At 43.2% G+C, this 24,255-nt stretch overlaps 1 protein-coding gene across 7 annotated transcripts in view; it reads left to right on the top strand.

Moving 5' to 3' along the window:
• Positions 1-24,255, top strand: part of LOC115135153 (latent-transforming growth factor beta-binding protein 1-like) — a 133,950-nt gene that overhangs the window by 975 nt on the left and 108,720 nt on the right. For all 7 annotated transcript variants that reach the window (XM_029669519.2, XM_029669517.2, XM_065023217.1 and 4 more), the window contains exons 2-3: positions 623-693; positions 8,219-8,519. In XM_029669519.2, coding sequence (XP_029525379.2) covers positions 623-693; positions 8,219-8,519 — 372 coding nt within the window. The remainder of the gene's footprint in view (positions 1-622; positions 694-8,218; positions 8,520-24,255) is intronic.

Genomic DNA, 24,255 nt, shown 5'->3' with positions numbered 1-24,255 from the left:
ACATGAACATACAGTATGATGGTTGTTAAATGAATAGTCTGCAAGACCATCTTAAATGATACAGTGCATTTGTTTCTGGTAGCCTTTTGATATTTCTGACATATCAAAACACGTGCAATACTGTAGGCTACTTGTTTGAGACATTTAAACTAATTCATTTCAAGTTCAAGTTCATTTATTTTTTCACCACTTTCAAGTTGATACGAAATAAGGAAATGTATTAACATCCACTCAAAAGAGAGAAAGAAAAACATCTAATTTAAAGCACTGTTTCTAAAATAATAAAGTATGCACAAAGAAAACTAAGTAGTCAAGCGAAATGGCACAGATCCTGTTGTATTCAGGAGCAAGACCAGAATTTGCAGGGCCCCAAGTCGCAGCACTCTCAGATGTATGATTAGTGGGAAATTCCCACAGTCTCAGCACCAGGCTAGGGACTCCCAGCTTCACCTCCAATAAAAGGAAACCCTAAAAAACCAGATCTGGCCCAGTTTTACTGGTTCATCTCAGGCTGGGCGGCACAGGTGGGTCACTAGGCCCACCAGCAAGTGAGTTTTAGGCAAAATGAGTTTGTCTTGTGTGTGTGACAATGCTCGATCTCTGTCTCTGGGTGTTGTTGCAGGGTGAATGTCTGTGGAGGGCAGTGCTGTCACGGATGGAGTAAGGCCTCTGGATCGCAGCGGTGCACCAAGCGTGAGTATCCACTACCACAGCCGAGCCGCTGCCGCAGGCGGGCCAAAAAGGTGCAGAGGTTCAAAATGTTCTTCCAAATTCTTGATGACAGTCTTGGATTCACTATATATTGTACATGGCACCTCATAACTTATTCCTTTGGAAAATGTACACAATCGTCTTTACTCCCGTTGTTCAGCAGGCAGATCTGTGCCAGAATACAAGCATCATACTGAATATATATATAATCCATCCAGTATACCTACGTCACCTACACTACTTGGAAACTCACCCAAGCATGCATACACACACACACACAGACACACACACACAGACAGACAGACAGACAGACAGACAGACAGACAGACATGTATGTATGTTTTGAAGGTGCCTTTAGATGATTAGCAGTGACAGATTGGAGAACAGCACCTTTCTATGCTACTCTCTATAAATAACTGGCATTGCTGACAGTGACTCTGCCCACCTGGGAACAATGACAGGACTGTCAGTGTGTTAGGGCCCGTGTTGCAGAGTCATGAGAACACTGTTATTGCATAGGAGTAGGCGCACAGGGTCGGCCCGAAAGAGAAACAGGTTTGGAGTGTTTTATACCTCTTGGCTCGGCCCCATCATCTGGATCTCTTTCCTATTCCACCGTGAGGCTTTGCCAGCTGGTTATATAAGAGACAGACGGTCTCTCTGCGCCGAGTCTGGTGGACCTCCTGGGGAAACCAGGGCTTACGTTTTAGTCTAGGACCCCTGATTCATATGTTTTATAGGCCCAGCGTGCCTGCACTACTCTGGTCTGCTCCCACTTAAGACTGCGCTCCACTTAGTAGACTGGCATGGTCTCCTTGGCATGGTCTGAGGCAGCAGAGGTTGGGTGGGGGAGTGGGTGCAGGCATGCAATCCACCGTGGGGGAATGCTACTGTTTACATGGGAACGGGAAACGCTGTGCATGGTCTCTGGAAGAGAACCAATAGTGGACATTCCTACAGTACCCAGGGCTTTAATTGGTCCTTTTGATGTCAGGATCAGAGTCCAGTATGCCCTACTGTAGCTAGATGCTGGAATCTGGGGGACAGGATGGAGTAAGATGAAATGTTACAGGGAGTTTCAACGACTGCTTTTTTACAAATCTACGAAGATCTTTGTGCCACTAGATTTATTTTACTGTACAGTTGCTCTTTCTGGGAAAATGGCTTTATGTTCTTATTTTCACAGCTTATCCCCAGGTCATCTGGTGTTCACCGCTCAGTTCATGATTTTTCACTGGCCGTGTTATTAATATTTACAGTAGTATAGCACCAGGGAAGCACTGTGAGGAGAAGTTCCATTCATCTATAGCAATGAATTGCTTTAGACAACCCTAATAAATATGATGAATAATGCAACTATGATTGATGAATTAGTGTAACCGACCAATGCATATGCTTGGCTTTTCTTCCTTATTTTCATTGTGCTTGTTTTTTCCTACATGGAAAATATTATAATAACTCACTCCTGGGCTATAGTCAGTCATATCTTTTATGGATCGCTCTCTATAGCTTTTGCTCAATTAGTTTTTCAGGATCAGCTCTTTTCTTTTCTCTACCTACCTTGTCACTGAAGGTAGACTAGGTTGTAAATCCACCCCCTAAATGTTTCATGGGGTTTGATTTCCAGGACACATTTACATTTAAGTCATTTAGCAGACGCTCTTATCCAGAGCGACTTACAAATTGGTGCATTCACCTTATGACATCCAGTGGAACAGCCACTTTACAATAGTGCATCTAAATCTTTTAAGGGGGGTGAGAAGGATTACTTTATCCTATCCTAGGTATTCCTTAAAGAGGTGGGGTTTCAGGTGTCTCCGGAAGGTGGTGATTGACTCCGCTGTCCTGGCGTCGTGAGGGAGTTTGTTCCACCATTGGGGGGCCAGAGCAGCGAACAGTTTTGACTGGGCTGAGCGGGAACTGTACTTCCTCAGTGATAGGGAGGCGAGCAGGCCAGAGGTGGATGAACGCAGTGCCCTTGTTTGGGTGTAGGGCCTGATCAGAGCCTGGAGGTACTGAGGTGCCGTTCCCCTCACAGCTCCGTAGGCAAGCACCATGGTCTTGTAGCGGATGCGAGCTTCAACTGGAAGCCCCCACTACCCTCATCGAAAATGCTAACAAAAGGGTTCCTTAATAGATATTCATTTTGTTTGTTCTGGCAACGCCTTACACGTGGCCTGCTGGCATGCTGCATAAAGTGCTCTTTCAGGTTGTCAGTCACGCCAGCAACCTCCCACCAAGGCAAGCCCAGCTTTTCATTTTGCGGGTTGCTAGTAGAAGCTGTGAAAATCTTACCATACATTACCGCTAGGATATTAATCCATGATATTTTTCATGCCAAGCCACCCACAATACATACTCAAGAATGTATGTCCATTTAAGAGTGAGTGTAGCTCATTTTAAAAATGTCCTTAAACAGTGACACAGAGAGCTGAAAACCTGGCCTATTTAATACATAGCAAATGGACCAAGCATGTTTAATCAGGAAGCTGTTATTGCCATTCTTTATGACATGACATCATGCTGTAACCATGACACTAATGTTGATCATATGTTATACATGTTTTGCACCTTAGATTAGATTGTTTGTTTATTTATTTGTTTGTCTTAATGGCATCCAGACAGTTTTAACCATGTGATGCAGATGTTACTAACACCTCTCTGTCCTCTTAATGGACTGTAATCAAATAGAGATGATGAGCAGACATCCCAAGGATTTACTCAGTCTATTCCTGACGCAAAGAAGGTAGTCTAACGACATGTGATTAATTGAATTGCAGAGCGGAATAGCACTGTTTTTTTCTGCTAGATTCAAGACTATCCGCAACAGAAAATAGCTTGTAGTATTAATAGATATAATAACAAATGCCACTTAACATTCACTTTTATACAAAGTGACTGACAGTACAGTGAGTGCATTCATATGTGATCCCTGTGGGTATTCAATACACGACCTTGGCGTTGCCAGCTCTCACCAACTCTGAGCTGTGTATTAACACACGGGAGCAGTCATTTCCTGTACCTATTCTACCTACACTACCTGCAGAACTGCAGTGTTCCTCTTTAATATTACAGCTGTCCATAACCATATTACCGCAAGTTCAATTTAAGAGAATTAAAAGACAGGAGTAGAAATGAAAGATAAAGATTGTTAGACTTTTTTTGTCTGAGAGAGACCCACGTTAGATGGTCTTCCAGATCCCTTTGAGGTTCAGGCAGCAGCATCTCCATCAGGCTCAATCCCTCCGCTTCCACTGGGGTTTGGCGGGGCTATGTACAATGTGGAGCCGTATGGTAATCGAATGCTTTTTAAAGCTGCCCAGTCCATTTCTCCCTTAACTGAGTGCAACCCAAAAGTAAGCAGTCCGGGCCAGACAAAACAGAACATGAAAATATTTCACTTCTGCGTAGCTGCACGGCACAGCTGAGGAGCCGTCTTCATTTTTCACAAAGGATCGCTCAAGAAGAGGCTACTTGAAACTCACCCAAAGTTTAGAGAATGTGACCGGTTCAACCATTTTATATATTTAAATGCCCAATGCAGCCGTTTTGATATAAATTGAGTACCTTACTAACAGATTTCCATAAAAATGGGCAAAAGTAGCTTTTTAGCAACATGTTTTTTTCCTCAAGCAATAATTTTGCTAGGACTGTCTGGGAGTGGTCTGAGTGTGGAGGGGGAAACTGAAAACTGTTATTGGCAGAGAGGTTTGGAACACTTTTTGTTATTGGTCTATTAACCAATTTACTGCATGGTGATGTCACCATCTAAATCCAAAACTCCCGCCCATGCAACCTGTTGATTAGAAGTTCCTGTGCAGATTGTATTTTCAACCATTAACTCTCAGGAAATAAAACGTAAAAATTCACACTTTTACCGTGTTAATTTAATCCGCTGTTGTACAATATGATGTCAAAAAAATATATATATATTTTTTTACTGCACTGGGACTTTAAGTTCTCTCGTGCTTTGCCTTGCGTGTCCCTAAAAGACAGCGCAGGATGTTGAAAGCAAATGATGCAGCCAGATACTGTAGTGATGTGGATGGGATGGACTAACAAAGGTGTTTTTGTGCTCTTGCTCCTCATCCTTAGTTGAGGGTCATTTAAAGATGCTGTAGCGCTCACAGGGCTAGTCCAATCTATATGAGAAATAAAACTATAGCCAGTTGGAAGAGGCAGAGAAACTCTTTTGAAAATGAACAAGGAAAAGCTAAAGACTTTACTGTCAAATTAATATTTAAAACGCTCCTGTAATCCAGGTAATCCCACCATTATATCTGATAGTTAATGTTCTCAGAACAACTTGATGGAATATACTCTCCATCTGAATACTGCCACTTTGTGTCTTGGTCTCTGTTGCGTTACCAGGACTGCCCTTTGCAGACCTCATAGCCAGGCTTTATTTTCCTGATTACTTGACGTTTCCTTTGTGGATTTCTTTGGTTACTCAGGGCCGTCAGGTATGTGTTTAGTCTCTGGGTCTCCTCTCTACGCATACATACCATGCATTTCTCTGCGATCGCAGCCGCCTGCCAACACCAGGCGAGCACAACTCGGACGTTTCTTTTGCCAAGCCAGAGAGCTAAAGGGAGGGAATGAAAAAGAGGGGGAAGGGGGAAGAAGAGCATAATAAATCAGGGAAATCAGTCCATTCTTAGACAATGGAAATGTGTGACGAGAGAGATGGAGGAAATAGAGCGGTGTTCATCTCCACCCAGCACCTGGTGATTTATGATTAGTCTGCTGATTGAGGGGAACGTCTGTGGCTGCTGTCATTTTACAGTGCCTATCCAGACGCCCTGGATCTGGAGCAGCAGTTAAGTGGGGTGAGGACCAAGTATGGGCACAGTACCATGGCAACAGGAATGTCTTAATCGACATGGCTCTTCAATGTCTGACACTTGGCTGGAAGTTTACAATGCTGCTGCTTATTCAATGGACAGCAACATAATTAAATGTGGTCTTGTGTTAACTCCAGCGATAAACACAATGATTAGCTCTAATTGATAGAAATGGCCATTGAGGCCCAGACTGCTTGAGTCAGCAATGTAGGGTCTCTGTCTCTGTCCTACATATTGTACAGGAGGTGGGCAGACAGACACAGTTTATATTGAGGAGAAGCATGAGTGAGAAAAAAAGACATCAGGCAAAAAGTAACATTTTCTTTCTTGTCAAACACAGTATTCACACAACTGCAACACTATTTCAGACCCAATTTAACTGTGTGTGTGAGGAAAGAATCAGGTAATAAAAACCTTGTGTCATCCGCTGCCTTGGGAATCAGTGAGGCTTTTGGGATTGGTGTGGACAGGCTGTAGGATGGCTGGTTATTCAACTAATGGTACATCCCCTAACACCTGCACTAGAACATTATTTCCTGAGAGAGGGAGTACCCCCACTCCCCACCCCCCCAAACACATACATTTTTCTATTCCGTGACAGACCTTTGCAGACTCCAGCAACGCTCCCTATGAGTCAGCCGAATTGTAGTTTCATCAAAGTGTAATGTCAGTTTGAATGATTTATTTTCCCTCCCCAGCTAACACTTAAATCGGCATCACTTATACCGTGCCTTTGTCACAGAACAGCGTTCTGTGTAGCCCTACCTCTGCCTGAGAGGAACTATTCACAAACAGATGGCAGCGTTACTCAGGTCCGTCCTTACTCAGATCCGGCCTTACTCAGGTCCGTCCTTACTCAGGTCCGGCCTTACTCAGGTCCGGCCTTACTCAGGTCCGGCCTTACTCAGGTCCGGCCTTACTCAGTTCCCGCAAAGGTACATCGGCGAAAAAAGAAAACAATTTACCTTACTCGGAAATGAAAGCAAAAAAAGGCGCCCCAGAATGGAAAATTATAGTGTGGGCTATGTAGAAACCAAAATGTAACTCAGCAGGAGTGATGTAGTCTGTGATGTAATCGCCCCCTGATGCTTGTTGCACAGCATGCGTTCATTAGGTCTCGTGTGTCTGAATAGCTCAGTGGGGGGAGAAAGCGTTGAGCCAGTGGTGAACCAGTTGTAGATGCCCATCGAGAGAGAGGGATTTTTTTTTCAAGCCTCTCATTGATCACTTTCACAAATCAAAAGGAGCTAATGAGGAGTGTGGTGGAGGAACACCCCCTCAGGGACCCTGTGGGGCCGGGGAGAGAGAGACCCGTCACTTAGCCTTTTCCTCTCACACTTCACACACGTGTAGCCCACTGGAATTTTGGCTCAGCTGAAAACAAGTGTGTGTGTGTGGTTGAAAAATGCTTTGTAATTGAAAAATGTCCGCCCCAGTCCTGTGTCTTTTAGAGAAAAGAGCCAAATGTAATTACAGGTGACCTGCAAGTATCCTGTATCCAATTCAAAGAAAACCCCAAATACACACACACACACACACACACACACACACAGTCCCTCTCTCTGATGCCCCAACCCACCGCACATGATGTCATTGCACCAGGGACTCCAGTCATTGATTGCAGGGCCTCTGCTTGAGTAAAGCACCACCAAACTCTCAGCTTTGGGATGGGTGGGGATATATTCACTGTGTGGGGAACCATGGAGTTGGTATTTACATTGGCTGCTAATAATGACAGAGAGAAAGGCATGGGAACACTTTTCTCTGACTATGATTGTTAGGCATTCAGATTCTGTCTTTTTTTAAATTCCTGTCCCTTTTTTATGCAGGACAGAAAGTTTATTATGAATGCTCAGTACTGTATTTGTTAACCAGGGGGAAAAAACATGTTTGGTAATGCATTAATTCATGATACTTTTTTCCTATTTTATACATTACTTCTGGTTTGAATAATGACTATATGGCACCTAAATTAATCCCTCTGAGTTTCCTCAATAAATGTCTGAACATTCACTGAGTGGACAAAACATTAGCTCTTTCCATGACACAGACTGACCAGGTGAAAGCTATGATCCCTTATTGATGTCACTTTATCAGTGTAGATGAAGGGGAGGAGACAGGTTAGATAAGGATTCTTAAGCCTTGAGACATGGATTATGTATGTGTGCCATTCAGAGGGTGAATGGGCAAGACAAAGGATTTAAGTGCCTTTGAGTGGGGTATGGTAGTAGGTACCAGGCACACCGGTTTGAGTGTGTAAAGAACTGCAACGCTGCTGAGTTTTTCACACTCAACAGTTTCCTGTGTGTATCAAGAATGGTCCACCACCCAAAGGATATCCAGCCAACTTGACACAACTGTGGGAAGCATTGGAGTCAACATGGGCCAGCATCCCTGTGGAACACTTTGGACACTGTGTATGGTCCATGCCCTGACGGATTGAGACTATTTTGAGGGCAAAAGAAGTTGAAAGTCAATATTATGAAGGTGTTCCTAATATTTTTTACACTCAGTGTAGCTACCAAAGTGCTCCCTGAGGCAACGTCATAGAGGTGGCGTTTAACATGGGATATGTCTGCTTCTGGAGTGTGCGCCCGTGTGAAAATGTACACATTGCCGTCTTACTCTGTCTTTCTCTTTTCCCCCTATGTTTTGTGCTGCAGCCAAATGCCTGCCCCAGTGCCAGAATGGAGGAATGTGTCTGAGGCCCCAGCTCTGTGTCTGCAAGCCGGGCTTCAATGGCAAGGCATGTGAACAGAAGACCATGCCCACCTCCTCCATCCCAGCGCAGCCAGGGAACGGCCACACCAATGGACACACCAATGGCCGTAGCATAGTGCCCCAGAGGCCCATTCCCCAGCAGGTGCCCATCCCCCAGCAGGGTTATGCCCCAGTCCCTGTCAGCAACATGGCTCAGATGACCCTGACCGTCAAGAAGTCCCCCCACCTTGTCCGACCCCAGCAGTGAGTATTCTCTCTTCAGCTGCAGCATGTGGTTGACAACCCCCACTGGTGTCCATTTATTGTATATATGAGAATGGTTGAAATGGTTTGGTTAAGCCATCACTCTCTTCCAATCTGTTTTTGTTTCACGCTCCTCACAGTTTATTAGTAGTGGAGTCGAAGTGGTGCATACTGTCAAACAAAGCTTGAGTTGGTCGGAGGGCTCATCTGTAAATAATCATACAGGCACTCTGCTGGTGCCCCACACGGTGTCAGAGAGGACAGCGAGGGCCTCAGCCCGTTCTCCATAGCAATTAGGGTCATGTGAAAACAACTTTTTCTCTGTGAGAGTTTTAACAGCGCTCTTAAGACTGGACTTCCTCCTACTGGTTTGATTGAGTTATTGTTGTTTATCAACTAAATATAGTTTTGTTATCACCATCCATTAGTGTGATGGGTTTAATCACATAGAGCATTTTAATATACTGTATTTGAAACGGTGCTAGCTCCTGCTGCTGTTGGTTTGTTTTGCCTGTCACTACAGTAGACTGTTGGAAAATGTGCAATCACATTGGACCACAAGGCCCTCGTCTTGTCAAGAGTAATCAGAGTGAATGCAGACTTTGAGTAAATCTCTGTTTTCACTCGAATGTGGGGCAATGTGTTGATAGAAATGTCCAAAATTTCCTCACATCGGGTCCAAGAAATGTTGGCACGGGTTGTTTAGTTCTGATATTGATGAATGATATTTAAAATGTTAATGAATCCATTTTATGTGCTGTGTTCTACGTGAGTTCGCTGTAAAACGTCTGAGGTTTTATGCGTTTCTCAGGCGGTGTAATTGCTCCCAGATCTGTGTGCTCAAAAGCTGCTCTCAATTTCCACTGGGGCTTATTTCTCTCAGAGACCTATTCCCCCATCACTCATTAGAGAGAAGGAACATGTCATCTGATATGTCGAAGAAAAAAATTATCTCAAGGTCAATCATTCATAATCAGATCAGTTAGCTATGCAGGGAAAGAGTAATAAAGACTTAATTTTATACTATTAAAAAAATGTATTTCTACTAAATGTGTCAAATTTCGGTGCAGTTTCAAGAGATTTCAGATAATACTCTGTATTTTTATTTAAAACGAGAGAAAGTGTCCTGTGTGATAAATGGACGACTGGACCAATGGCTGGATTCAGTGAAGCCTCTGACCCTGTCTACAAATGACACATGCCTTCTGATCCCATCAAAGAGAGGGTCGTCAGGTCAGTGGAATGGGGTTCCTTTACTGATGGGATTTCATTGGTCAGATCCCCACAGTGATGTAACTTAATGGATTAACCCGTTAGCATCACTCTAGTTTATTTAACCCCGATGCTATTATGGCTAGTATCGGATCTTTGTACCACTGTTTTGTTTGTGTCTGGCGTGTCCTCATTGGTTGGCGGATTGCAAGAGATATCAATGGCACTTAGGGTGTGTTTTATCATGCGGTTATTGGTTCAGTCATTTAGGCTAAGTATAAGAACCTGCTGTGCTGTGAAGCGTCTCGCCCCATCATTTATCTAAGTGGGGTTGAAGAGGTCTGGACTGGGCCCTGGTAGTACTGGAGTTGATGGTTTACAGGGAGAAGACGAGATTTAGAGCTCAGAAAGTTTTGTGTGTGTGTGTGTGTGTGTGCACATGTGTGTGTGTGTGTGCACATGTGTGTGTGTGCGTGCACGTGTGTGTGGTGTGCATATGCGTGGTGTTACTTCATTCACTCTGGGGAAGTAATAAGACAAAACGAGAAGAGTGAAGCAAAGGTGGGCAGCACAGGTGGCTCTATAGCCTCCTTAATACCTAAAGCCGCTGCTTTTAATAAGTAAACATGACACCCGTCTGCCTGTATCTCATTCATGTCCACATTACAGTAGAGCAGGAAGGTTTAAGGATATTCGCTGATATTCATACTGTAAACTGTGATGGCAATTAGGCTCTACATGTATATCTCTGCTACTCTAATGGGACCTCTATGGTGAACCCTGTTATTCAGTGGTACTGTATGGTGTGTCCATGGAGTAGGCCAGGCTGTGCTCTATTTGAACTCCTGCCCTTGTGGTTCTCAGTCACCTGACCCTTTGACAGGCCTCGGAAAGCATGTCAAGTGCTGGATAGTTTGTGTGAGAATGACCCGATGTTGTGGGTCAAGTAATGACTTTCTCACTGTATGTCTTTTTCTCCTTCTGCCCCCCTTTCTCAGAGAAAACCCCTGCAGAGCCATGTGTCATCGGCCCACATCAGTTTTAAGTAACATTCCCCATTTCAAACATGAGTCAAGTCGTGTAATCATATCTGCCTTTATTAATCATTTCCTACTGGTCATACACTAAGCCTTACACAAATTCCCCCCCTGTTACTCAGAGGCAACGCTTGTATTGATCTGTTGGTGGGGTTGGGGTGAGGACTGGGTGGATGAGGAATGAATGACCTCAGCACCTGTAGGGAGAGTGACTGACTCAGAGGGAGAGGTTTGGACAGATGGCACACTCTTCCTCCTCCCTCTCTTCCTCTCTCTCCCTTGCAGTGTGGGCCGCAGACTTGCTGTGAGTGTGTTGATGTTTCCAGGTCCTTTTTACAATGTATGTGTAACGCAGGAATTTCCTTGTGGTGCCAGTATGTTCCTAGTTACACCCAGGAAGTTGGCTATTTCTCCTCTCTCTGGTTTTTCATTGTAAGAATGGAAAAATGGAAACTGTATCCAAGCAGCAGTTGAGTAGAATCCCACTGGAACCAAATGAATAAAATGGGATGAGCTCCACATTCCAAGTGTGCAAGGTGCTGGGTCTTGTTATTGAGTCAATCAGAGAATCAACTAACCGCAACAGAGCACTGACATATGTGAGTATCCTCCTCTCTCTCTCTCTCTCTCTTTCTTTTGCTCTCTCTCTCTCTCATCTGACTATGAGACTATGAGCGCGCTCTGTTGAAGTTCACTGGGTTCATTACGGTAGAGCGGAGTGTGCCGGTTCTCATGGGGAGGACTTGGAATGGTAGCAGGGGCCGGTGGTGGAGTGTGTGAGTGTGGCCAGAGAATTTGAGTGCTGAAGGCCGAGACTGCACAGGTTCACCCCCTGTCAATGATCTGTTTATATAGAAATAAGCAAGATCTTCACTCTGATATTTCAGACTACCAGGCTCTTGTAACCATTCCTTGGATACAGTGAAAAGAAATCTTTCTTTTTTTCTATTTAATTACACAGCCGTTGCCAGCACACCCAGTCTTGCCAGATATTTTGTTGAGACTGGAATAAGATCTTATGTTTATAACTTCTCCCTTTCCCTCTCTTCGTCTACACTGACTTTTCAGCTCTTTCTTGCTGGTATATTTAAATCTTAGCTGCAGTCGACACCATTGTATTTATTTGACAGAGTAACAACATTTCATGCATGCTGTCGTCCATGGTAGAAATCCTTTAAATCTCAGCCTGAAGCCAGATTCTGATTGGACTGTTCCTTACTACAAATTGTACCCAAATAACCCCAAACATATTATTAGTGTTTGTTGTGTCTGCTCCAGTCACAACAAAGCATTGACCTCCCATTGACCTCACACAGTCCATGTGATGATCCTCTTCCTTTTGTCCCTGTTTTGTAAACCATCCTTGTACTACCTGTGTTTGGTCTGACTCTTAAAGCCCTTTGATGTCTACAGCCACCTGTTCAGAATAGAGCCAGCCTCGTAGATTAAGTCAAAGAGATGAGAAGAGCAACAAAGAGTGGATGAGGCTCCTGTGTCACTGAAACTTTAGCTATGCCCATGAGAGAAGACCGCTTTAAATTGCTATACTGTGTTAATGGAAATCTGCACCCATTCTTCTCAGACCCATCTCCACCCCAGAGCTTCTAATGTAAGCATGTGACCAGCTGGTTTCTATCTCCCAAGCAGCAGGCTATAGTGTCAAAGAACACATCTGTCCATTCTTTTTCTCTCTACCTCTGCTGCTGCTGATGGTGGAATTGCAGTGGCTGTTAAGAATAGTCTACTGTGGGGCCATCTTACTACAACAGAGGGCTTCGGTTTCAGTGTCGTGGTTGGAGGACCACACTCATACCTTTGTGGCTGGTCAGAGCCTCCTAAGAGGGTGCCTCTTAAGAAGGTAGCTTTGCTGTGAGTCGGCGAGCATTTAGAGTCAGCAGAGCTGGGCAAGGGAGAGACCAGCCCAACCCTGACCTCTCACCTCTCGTCGTTTGGGAGGAGGTAAAGAGATACCCCCTTCTATTCTAGGAATGGGGAGTGATGAGAGTGGTAGGGGTTGAAGTGTTTTCACCACTAACGCGCACACGCACTCACATACACATTTACTGTACATAGTATTCACTCACATGCACTAACACATGCACATCAAACATACTTTCTCTGTCACTCTCATACACAGACATGCACACGTATTCACATACGAAAACAGGATGGCTATTTAAGAAGCGATGCAGGAAAGAGGGGGCTATTTACAAGGCTATCACATTCTGTTTATTTATACTGTGCCAGAGGGCCTGTGGATGGGCTATGATATGAGCTGTGCACAGAGTGACTGTTCCTCCTGTCTCTCACCTCACCCTGCGGCCCTCTCTCTGTTCCCACACACTGTGGCCTGGCTGGGGCCCGGTGAGGCCTGAGATCCCAGCACATGGACTGTCAATCAGACAGGAAGAGCATTGCCCTTTACTTTCAACCTTCAACCCCACACGAATCCTCCACTGAGCTCCCGGACGGAACATCAACAGAAACATGCTCTTCCTGTGACCTGGCCCTCATTAGAATCCCAGTATAAATATTCACCCTCAAAGTTCACCATCTTAGGCAGGGTGAACTTTGGCCTGGTTTCATTTTTTATCATCATGGGTGGGACTCGGTTTTGACTAGGTGGTACACAGCTACGACCGGAAGTGTCTTTTTCATTAGGAAAATTAGGTTAGGAAAATTAGGTTAGGGTTAGCTAAAATGCTTTCCTAACCTGTTACGAAAATTCACTTCCGGCCATAGCCGTACTCCATCTAGTCACAACCATGGGGTTCCCCCTCCAGTCCCAGTGGTATGCATTCCCAGTTCCATGTGAAATCGCCCTCTCATAGGCAGCCATTGGGTTGCGGTAGTGGAATGCTTTTTCCTTCTCCCTAGCCATGGCTTCCTACTTTAAGAGGAAAGAGACTGCCCGTGTGACAGATTGTTCCCTCCTAGATTTCCCGGCGCATGATTGTTGAAAGCCTGGTAATCTCTCCTGGAGTTCCTTAAACAATGATTATTCTTGGAGAGGCCAGGCCTTCTCTCTGGCCTTTGAAATGTATCAGTCATGAAAATAGTCTCTCATTTAATTTCCCCTCAATTTAAAATGCAGATTAGCTGCTTGTGCCCTGCCAGGTTTCTGTGGTCAAGATTGACGTAAGAGATTATTAGGGGATTTTATAGTCGATTTGAATCTAGACCGAAATACATTTTCATTTGCATTCCCCCATTTCAAAGAATTTTAAAGAAGTCATTGCTACCTCAGATATCCTCTTTTCCTGATATAAAGTGCGTTCTGGGTATTTTCTCAGTTTGTGTGGAGCCATTGACAATTGTAAAGCTATTTCAGATGACTTACGCAGTGGCAGGTTCCTTTCATTTAGCATTTAATTGATCTGTTTGTAAAGAGAGAAATGATAATTAGTCATTATTTTGTGCATCGTTAACACCGGATAGCCCTCTAGATTCATTTGAACAATCTCTCTGCTATCTCTCAGAGTACGTTTCCATCCCTGCGATAAACTGCTTATCTTTAATAAAGTCTTACTGCATGATCAGAATTCAGAGTACATGCCCCATGTGACTGCAGGCAAGCTCTGGCAAATACACACTCAGTAGAAGGACCCGCTGTATATTACTGACCTATTTGGAAAGATAAATGATGTGAAATATGCCTCTAACCAGTCCTTGGGCAATCATATCCCGTTTGGTTTAAATATTAGACGGGAATTGCCAGTCATTTCCTAAGCTAGCAGCTGGCCAAACAGAGGAGTATAGATAGATCTATTCAGATGTACTTTTATTTTTACCTCCACACTTGCCAGAAGAGCCGGCTCTATTAGATTTACTGCCTATTTTGACCACACTTCAACGCAAAGCGACGTGAGGCCCATGCTGGCTAGAGGTCACAAACCTCAAAGTCTCACCAAAGGAAAAAAACTTGAGTCAGTAGAAAAGCTTTTTGGATCGCCGCCTATGCCGTCTATTGCATCTATGCTCCAAACCCCATTTTTGAATTTGACTGCTACAATGAATAATTCCCCCTGTGTGTCTGGGGCTGCTGAGCGATGTTGCAGTCCCTTTATTGTGGTATTTAATGAGGCGTTAAATTCAGACCTCACAGTGAGCCATTTCACTGTAGCCCACTTTTTACCTGCTGGCACTGAGCCCAGAGGGAAGGGGACTCTCAGTCATTTTATTTTTAAACTGCAGCAGCCCTCTGACACACACTTTGGCTGGAACTAAATCACTTAAAAACAATCCAGTCAAAAATGACTCCACCAGAGGTGGACGAACCGTCATTGTTGAACCGTCCTAATCTGATCACTTTAATAATGGAACACTGGTAACTGCAATAATGTTAACTTACTGTTTTACTAATTTCATATGTATATACTGTATTCTAGTCAATACCATCCTATTCCACGATTGCTGTATATGCAGTGGGGCAAAAAAGTATTTAGTCAGCCACCAATTGTGCAAGTTCTCCCACTTAAAAAGACGAGAGAGGCCTGTAATTTTCATCATAGGTACACTTCATCTATGACAGACAAAATGATTTAAAAAATTCCAGAAAATCAGATTGTAGGATTTTTTATGAATTTATTTGCAAATTATGGTGGAAAATAAGTATTTGGTCACCTACAAACAAGCAAGATTTCTGGCTCTCACAGACCCATAACTTCTTTAAGATGCTTCTCTGTCCTCCACTCGTTACCTGTATTAATGGCACCAGTTTGAACTTGTTATCAGTATAAAAGACACCTGTCCACAACCTCAAACAGTCACACTCCAAACTCCACTATGGCCAAGACCAAAGAGCTGTCAAAGGATACCAGAAACAAAATTGTAGACCTGCACCAGGCTGGGAAGACTGAATCTGCAATAGGTAAGCAACTTGGTTTGAAGAAATCAACTGTGGGAGCAATTATTAGGAAGTGGAAGACATACAAGACCACTGATAATCTCCCTCGATCTGGGGCTCCACGCAAGATCTCACCCCGTGGGGTCAAAATGATCACAAGAACGGTGAGCAAAAATCCCAGAACCACACGGGGGGACCTAGTGAATGACCTGCAGAGAGCTGGGACCAAAGTAACAAAGCCTACCATCAGTAACACACTACGCCGCCAGGGACTCAAATCCTGCAGTGCCAGATGTGTCCCCCTGCTTAAGCCAGTACATGTCCAGGCCCGTCTGAAGTTTGCTAGTGAGCATTAGGATGATCCAGAAGAAGATTGGGAGAATGTCATATGGTCAGATGAAACCAAAATATAGCTTTTTGGTAAAAACTCAACTCGTCGTGTTTGGAGGACAAAGAATGCTGAGTTGCATCCAAAGAACACCATACCTTCTGTGAAGCATGGGGGTGGAAACATCATGCTTTGGGGCTGTTTTTCTGCAAAGGGACCAGGACGACTGATCTGTGTAAAGGAAAGAATGAATGGGGCCATGTATCGTGAGATTTTGAGTGAAAACCTCCTTCCATCAGCAAGGGCATTGAAGATGAAACTTGGCTGGGTCTTTCATCATGACAATGATCCCAAACACACCGCCGGGCAACGAAGGAGTGGCTTCGTAGGAAGCATTTCAAGGTCCTGGAGTGGCCTAGCCAGTCTCCAGATCTCAACCCCATAGAAAATCTTTGGAGGGAGTTGAAAGTCTGTGTTGCCGAGCAACAGCCCCAGAACATCCCTGCTCTAGAGGAGATCTGCATGGAGGAATGGGCCAAAATACCAGCAACAGTGTGTGAAAACCTTGTGAAGACTATTGAGATAAACCTTTGTTATTGACCAAATACTTATTTTCCACCATAATTTGCAAATAAATTCATAAAAAATCCTACAATGTGATTTTCTGGATTTTTTTTCTCATTTTGTCTGTCATAGTTGAAGTGTACCTATGATGACAATTACAGGCCTCTCTCATCTTTTTAAGTGGGAGAACTTGCACAATTGGTGGCTGACTAAATACTTTTTTGCCCCACTGTATACTATTCTATCCTACGTATTCTACAGATACATATAGTAAAAACTACATATTCTATTCACATACTGTCCATAATGTCTATACATCCCACCATATTTATATATATATACACACATACATACATACTCACTCCGGACTCCGACATTGCTCATCCTAATATGTATATATTTCTTAATACCAATCTTTTACTTTTAGATGTGTGTGTATTGTTACATATCACCACACTGTTGGAGCTAGGAACACAAGCATTTTGCTACACCCGCAATAACATCTAATTTGATTTGATTTAATCCATTTGAGCGATTACGGTTCACCTCTCTTGACTGACCGTGATTGGTTGTACCTCTGTTTGCCAACACGAGTCACCTGTTGACATGGTGGTGTCCTTATCTTACTCTCTGGGAAGCTGTCATTAACTGAAAGACTTCCTCTAATGATTTTTAAAAACATTTAATGTTGAAAAGCGATATCCCAAGTATAAACAGTAAAGTACATACACTAAAGGGTAAAAAAAAAAAAATTGGGGGCAACTGCAAACTTCAAAGGAGTTAGGGCATTCAAGGAGTTAGGGCATTCAAGGAGTTAGTCTGATGGGAATCTATGTCAACTTCTCTCCCCCTTGCTTGAGGGACAAAGAGGACCAACAGAGAACAAAAGAGGAGGGCCATCCCCCTCACTTGCGTTATGTAATGACTTGGACCACCTATTGAGATGTTAAGTAAATCAGGTGTTAAATGAGGTGCAGGGAAGACTGAAGTACCACTTAAAGCTCAATAGCAACTCAACAGGCTGCAGTTACCAGGACATCGGGGTACAGAAGGGGATAGACCGGAGGGCTACCTCACTGGGGGTGCTTCTGCTTCTGCAAAATTATTGGGTATAGACATCAGCACAAAGGGCAAGGAGACAACAATACATCACGCAAAGCAGCTACAACCGTCAGTAAGAGTGTCCTTGAATGAGTCTTCGAATTAAGAGATTGAGATTTAACTGTCCAGTTTGAGTGTTTGTTGCACCTCGTTCCAGTCGCTAGTTGCAACAAACTGAAAAGACTGAAAAGACCAGGGATGTGTGTGCTTTGGGGACCTGTAACAGAATGTGACTGTTAGAATGGGTGTTGTATGTGGAGGATGAGGGCTGCAGTAGATATCTCAGATAAGGGGGAGTAAGCATCAACCAGTGGGTCTTGCGATGAGTAAACAGAGATGACATGTTTACAGAGGAGAATAGAGTACAGCGATGTGTTCTATAAGGAACATTGGTGGCAAATCTGATGGCCGAATGATAAAGAACATCTAGTCGCTCGAGAGCACCCTTACCTGCTGATCTATAAATTATATTTCCGTAATCTAGCATGGGTAGGATCTGAATCAGGGTTAGTTTGGCAGCTGGGGTGAAAGAGGAGCGATTACGATAGAAGAAACCAAGTCTAGATTTAACTTTAGCCTGCAGCTTTGATATGTGCTGAGAGAAGGACAGTGTACCGTCTAGTCATACTCCCAAGTATTCCCAAGCTCTAAACCCTCACCTGTAGGGAGAGGGGCATTCTTCTTACTAAACCACATGACCATTGTTTTGGAGGTGTTCAGAACAAGGTTAAGGGCAGAGAGCTTGTTGGACACCAAGAAAGCTTTGTTGTAGAGCGTTTAACAACAAAAAACAGGGCGGGCCAGCTGAGTATAAGACTATCATCTGCATATAAATGGATGAGAGAGCTTCCTATTGCCTGATCTATGTTGTTGATGTAAATTGAGGAGAGCGTGGGGCCTAGGATCGAGCCTTGGGGTATAACCTTGGTGACAGGAGATGTTCTTTATACACTGCACTCTCTGAGAGAGGTAGTTAGCAAACCAGGCCAAAGACCCCTCAGAGACACCAATACTCCTTAGCCGGCCCACAAGAATGGAATGGTCTACCATATCAAAAGCTTTGGCCAAGTCAATAAAAATAGCAGCACAACATTGCTTAGAATAAAGGGCAATGGTGACATCATTGAGGAGCTTTAAGGTTGCAGTAATACATCCATAACCTGAGCAGAAACCAGAGAGAATACTATAGACATCAAGAAAACCAGTCAGTTGATTATTGAAACGTTTTCCCAACACTTTTGATAAACTTGGCAACATAGAAATAGGCCTTTAACAGTTAGGATCAGCTTGATCTTCCCCCTTTAAATAAAGGACGTACCGACAGGTTAAAAAGGTCAGAGATGGGCTTGGCGATTATAGGGGCAGCAACCTTAAAGAAGAAAGGGTCTAAACCATCTGAACCAGATGTTTTTTGGGGTCAAGTTTTAAGGAGCTCCTTTAGCACCTCGGACTCCGTGACCGCCTGCATGGAGAAACTTTGTAGTGGGGCAGAGGAAAAAGAGGGATGAGCATTTGGCCAAGTCGCATTAGAAGGGGTGGGAGATGAGGAAATGTTGGACTGGCAAGGAGGCATGGCTGAGTCAAATAGGAATCCTGACTTAATGAAGTGGTGATTAAAAAGCTCAGCCATGTGTTTCTTGTCAGTAACAACCACATCAACTTTAAGGGACATGGGCAGCTGTGAGGAGGAAGGTTTATTCTCCAGGTCTTTAACCGTTTTCCAGAACTTCTTGTGGTTAGACCCACAGAGAGAGACCGCTCCTTAAAGTAACTAACTTTGGCCTTCCGGATAGCCTGAGTGCACTTATTTCTCATTTGCCTGAACGAGAGCCAGTCAGCCTGAGTATGCGTGTGCCGAGCCTTTCGCCAAATGCAATTATTGAGGTGGAGTAACTCTGCAAAGTCACGGTCGAACCAGGGGCTGAACCTGTTTTTTATTCGAATTTTCTTTATGGGGGCGTGTTTGTTAAGAATATCACTGAAAATATCAAAAAAGAAGGTCCAACAGAGGGGATCAAGCTGATTCTATACCTATTTACAGAGGTCATGTCGTGAAGGAAGGCTTGCTCATTCAAGTTTTTTAGCAAGCGTCTATGACAAATCAGGACCGGTCGTTTCACTGAGCAGCCATTATGAACACAAGCTGTTAAACAGTGATCACTAAGGTCATTACAGAAAATACTATTATTTGTGAGGATAACATTGAGGACAGTAGCCTTTTCTGGGTGTTTGGAGTCGTGCCTGAGAACGATTTAGGGAGTCCCATTGCTTTAGAACTTGGATTGTCATGCCTTATTTACATAATTGGCTTTTATTAGCGGGCAAAGGCAACTACAGCAAGCCAAGGTATAACCAACTGAAAGACTGCATTCAGCTGTAAAACTAAATAACTAAAACAAACTAAATATCCACAAGTTTTTAGATGACCAGGGCAAAACATTTACACCAAGGCAAACATATTACTCATCATAACAGCAAGGGTGAGCTATCGTACCTTTCTTTCCGTTCTCAGCATCTGTGATGGTTTCATCCCAATGAAAAGTACTATCAGATCCTTCACTAACGTTAGAGTTGAAGGGTTCGTCTACGCGTGGACTTTTTAGGTCCGACAACTTTCCCAGCCATTCCAATTATCTTCGCTGACGTTATGGACTTGTTGGGAAGATTTTTTTAAATCGCCGGAGGACTTCTTTCAGTTTCTGTAATCACAGCTTCCCAGAGAGTAAGATAAGGACACCAAAATGTCAATAGGTGACTCATGTGGTGGCAAACAGGTACAACCAGTTCAAAAATCACTGGAGTCAGTCTTTAATGGCTCTCTAGTCCCCTCTATTCAATGTTGTTTGTTAGAGTTATGAATTGCTGAGAATATATATGTATATTCTTTTAATGTATTTATTGTGATATACACCCTGGATAGGTGCAGTGAAATGTATTGTTTTACAGGGTCAGCTATAGTAGTAATATGGCGCCTCTGGAGCAAATTAGGGTTAAGTGCCTTGCACATCATCAGTTTTCTTCACCTTGTCGGCTCGTGTATTTGAACCAGCGACCTTTCGTTTACTGGCCCAAAGCTCTAACCGCTAGGCTACCTGCGTACCGTGCCAACAGTAAAATGGCATTGTCACATGACTAATTATTTGGTAGGTAGTTTAAATTGTTTTTACAGACTTGCTGGATACTGTTTCTAAGTTGGAAGTAATTCATGGTTTTTACCAGGTTATTATTTTACCAGGTTATTATTTCCAAACTTAAGGTATGCAAAATGATGGTTTTCCCCTGTGTATTTGAATCCTTACAGTCCCAGACACAATGTTTCTGCATATGTTGTCTTCATTGATCATTTTGGTGAGGGGAGATGTCTTGAAGCAGTCCTGCACAGGTGCTGAACTCTTTAGGTTCCCTAACTTGTTGGTTTTGTCTTGAAATACAACCCAGTGTCCTTTTTTAAGCTGGAGCTGCAGAAAAATGTATGAGAAGTGAGCCTCCATTTGGGTGGGTTGGCCTGTCTGTCTCCAGACTCCTGTCAGAGGTCCTCAAAACAGCCTCAGTGGTGTTGTGGTAGGCAGTGTAGAGTAAGGGGGAGACACAGGTATCACCTCACCAATCACAGTCGAGAGAGAGCGTAGCTGAGACCAGCAGTCCCCTCAATCAGGGGATAACATGACAAATCTCTGCTTTGATGGATGTTGTCTGCGAGACGCTCATGTTCTGCCAACTGGCCTCAGCACTCGTTCCATACCAGCATTCCTCACTCCTCAAGTCTTCATGTGCAGGAAAACCACATTACCATCAGTCCCTCTCCCTACAGGGAAATAATTTGTCCTGCAAATTGTTTGAAACTGTGATTTGTATCAGGTTTTCAACACCCCAATGTTTTTGATATTGTCTGAAGGCCAAGAATCTCCTCCATGCTCCTTGGGGTTGGTGAAGTTAGTGATCGTTACAAGAACAGTAGCCCATCATTACTTTCGGTACAGTAAGTATGGATTCTATTCATGGTCTCATACACGGACAACCTTGACTGTTTTTGTTTTATGTTTTCACTATTGTTTTTCTTCTATTTCAGTCCAACTGAAGCTTGGCTAGCTGGCCTAAGTGAGTTATGGTATTGTCAATTAGGAATGATGAAACAGAATCTTTCCACCTGGGGTAGAGCAGGAAGGAGAATTGGTGGGTGGTATGCTGTAGGTCTAAATCGTCCATATAGTTGATGTGTCCCTTAAAAAGAGGTGTGTTAAGCAACCAATGGGGAAACCATGGACCATCTTTTGAGAATAGGTGGGACTATCAGTTCACAGCTGCTGACTAGGTTTACTGTTAAAGGAGTAGTTCACTATTTTACAACTTGATGTTAGATGGTTCCTCCCCTTGAAAGTAGCCTAGCCCAGTTCAGTTTTCTTTAAAGAGCCACTACAAACTACAGCTAAATTTAGCCACCACCAGCTAAGAGTCAATGGAAGTGAGCATGTTATGAATGTGCGCATGTTTATTTTTTATGGCCAAATCACATTTTAATAACATCAAACCAAATATGAATTTGATTTGAATTGCTTTCAGGTGATTTTGATATTATTTTTTTGAAACATCACTTCCAAAAAGCTGAACTGTAGATTGTAGTTTATTTTGGCCCATCAACTACTTTTAAGGTGAGGAACCATTTAACATCAAGTTGTAAAATAGTGAACTACTCCTTTAAAGCAGAACAGTTTTATCAAGCTAAACATTTTCTTTATCAAAACATGTTTAGTATGTGTTGAGATCGACTAAGGTGACCTTGTACTGCACCCAATATTTTTAAATTGCATTCTTAAACAATTCCAATTGAATTAATCTAATCCTCACTGTTTTTCTGTGGAGGTAATTGCCATGTTGGAGATGGTTTGGGTAAGAGCTGCACCTTTTGCCAAAGTCAATGGGCCAACTAGGAGCATGTGGAAGAGCTTAACACATAGCTCCCAGTACTTACTGCATGTGTTCCCGTCTCATTTAAATCAGGGGAAAGAAAGCCACTGAGTTTTATTGATGGAGAAATAAATGTAAAGTTTTTTCGTCTGTGTTGAGGGTAACCCTGGGATAAGTCTCTCTTGGCCCATCTGGGCCCTGGGTGGCTCAGAATCTGGTTGATTGGTGACCTGTAAAAAGTCTCTCACAGACAACTTTGATTATTTGGCGAGTGCACATTTACCTCAGTCTGTCCTCTCTCTCCTTCTGAACTCCAATGAAATCAGGGGTGGCAGGTAGCCGAGTGGTTAGAGCGTTGGACTAGTAACCGATAGGTTGCAAGATCGAATCCCTGAGCTGACATGGTAAAAATCTGCCATTCTGCCCCTGAACAAGGCAGTTAACCCACTGTTCCTAGGCCATCATAAAGATAAAATAAACTTTAAAAAATCTAACTATAACTATCAACAAGACACTAGAGGATAAAATACAGGTCGTCCATTCTGAGTGGAGATAGACTCTCCAATGTGTGGCCCATGTAAATGTGTTTTTATAAAAATGTTGGTGGAAATGATTTAAAAAAGTAGTCCTTGTGCATAGTTGTATTATTTGTTTAACTTTGCAATCGTTGGTTTTTGTTTGACATACAGCGCATTCGGAAAGTATTCAGACCACTTGACTTTTTCCACTTTGTTAATGTTACAGCTTTATTCTAAAATTGATTAAATGTTTCCCCCCCTCACCAATCTACAAACAATGCCCCATAATGACAAAGCAGAAACCGGTTTAGACATTTTTGCAAATGTATACATAAAAAAACCTGGGAAATATCGCATTAACGTAATTATTCAGACCCTTTACACAGTACTTTGTTGAAGCACCTTTCGAGGTAATTACAGCCTCGAGTCTTCTTGGGTATGTCGCTACAAGCTTGGCACACCTGTATTTGGAGTTTATCCCATTCTTCTCTGCAGTTCAAGATCTGTCAGGTTGGATGGGGAGCGTCACTGGACAGCTATTTTCAGGTCTCTCTAGGCCTGTTGCGTCAACCGTATAACCGCCACGCCGGCGGTCACGAGTCATGAAGGCAGTCAAATTCCACGTGACCGTTTAGTCACGGTAATTAGGCTTCTTCAAACTCTGATGCTGCTGATGGTCATTAGTAGCCTACCAAACTTGCTAACTGCCTTGTACTCAGCACTCTATTGTCCCCTTCCCCAGTTCTGTAGCTCGACACAATCCTGTCTCGGAGCTCTACGTTTTTTTTCGTTTTTGCACATGCTCTGTCAACCTTATATAGACAGGTGAGTGCCTTTCCAAATCATGTCCAATCAATTGAATTTACCACAGGTGAACTCCAATCAAGTTGTAGAAACATCTCAAGGATGATCAATGGAAATAGGATGCACCTGAGCTCAATTTCGAGTCTCATAGCAAAGGGCCTGAATACTTATGTAAATGAAGTATTTCTGTTTTTGTTTTTTTTATCTAAATTGGCTAACATTTCTAAAAACCTGTTTTCGCTTTGTCATAATGGGCTATTGTGTATAGATGTGGGAAAAATATTTAATCCATTTTAGAATAAGGCTGTGACTTAACAAAATATGCAAAAAGTGAAGGGGTCTGAATACTTTGAGTCTGTCGGTCAGTGGTAAAACAATAAAATGGGTGGGTCAATTTTGTCACTGGTTGTGTCGAAAAAGT

This window comes from Oncorhynchus nerka, linkage group LG10 (genome assembly GCF_034236695.1).
Source record: "Oncorhynchus nerka isolate Pitt River linkage group LG10, Oner_Uvic_2.0, whole genome shotgun sequence".
NCBI lineage: Eukaryota > Metazoa > Chordata > Actinopteri > Salmoniformes > Salmonidae > Oncorhynchus > Oncorhynchus nerka.
Note: the sequence above shows the minus strand (reverse complement) of the source record. Positions and strands in the feature narration are given on the sequence as shown.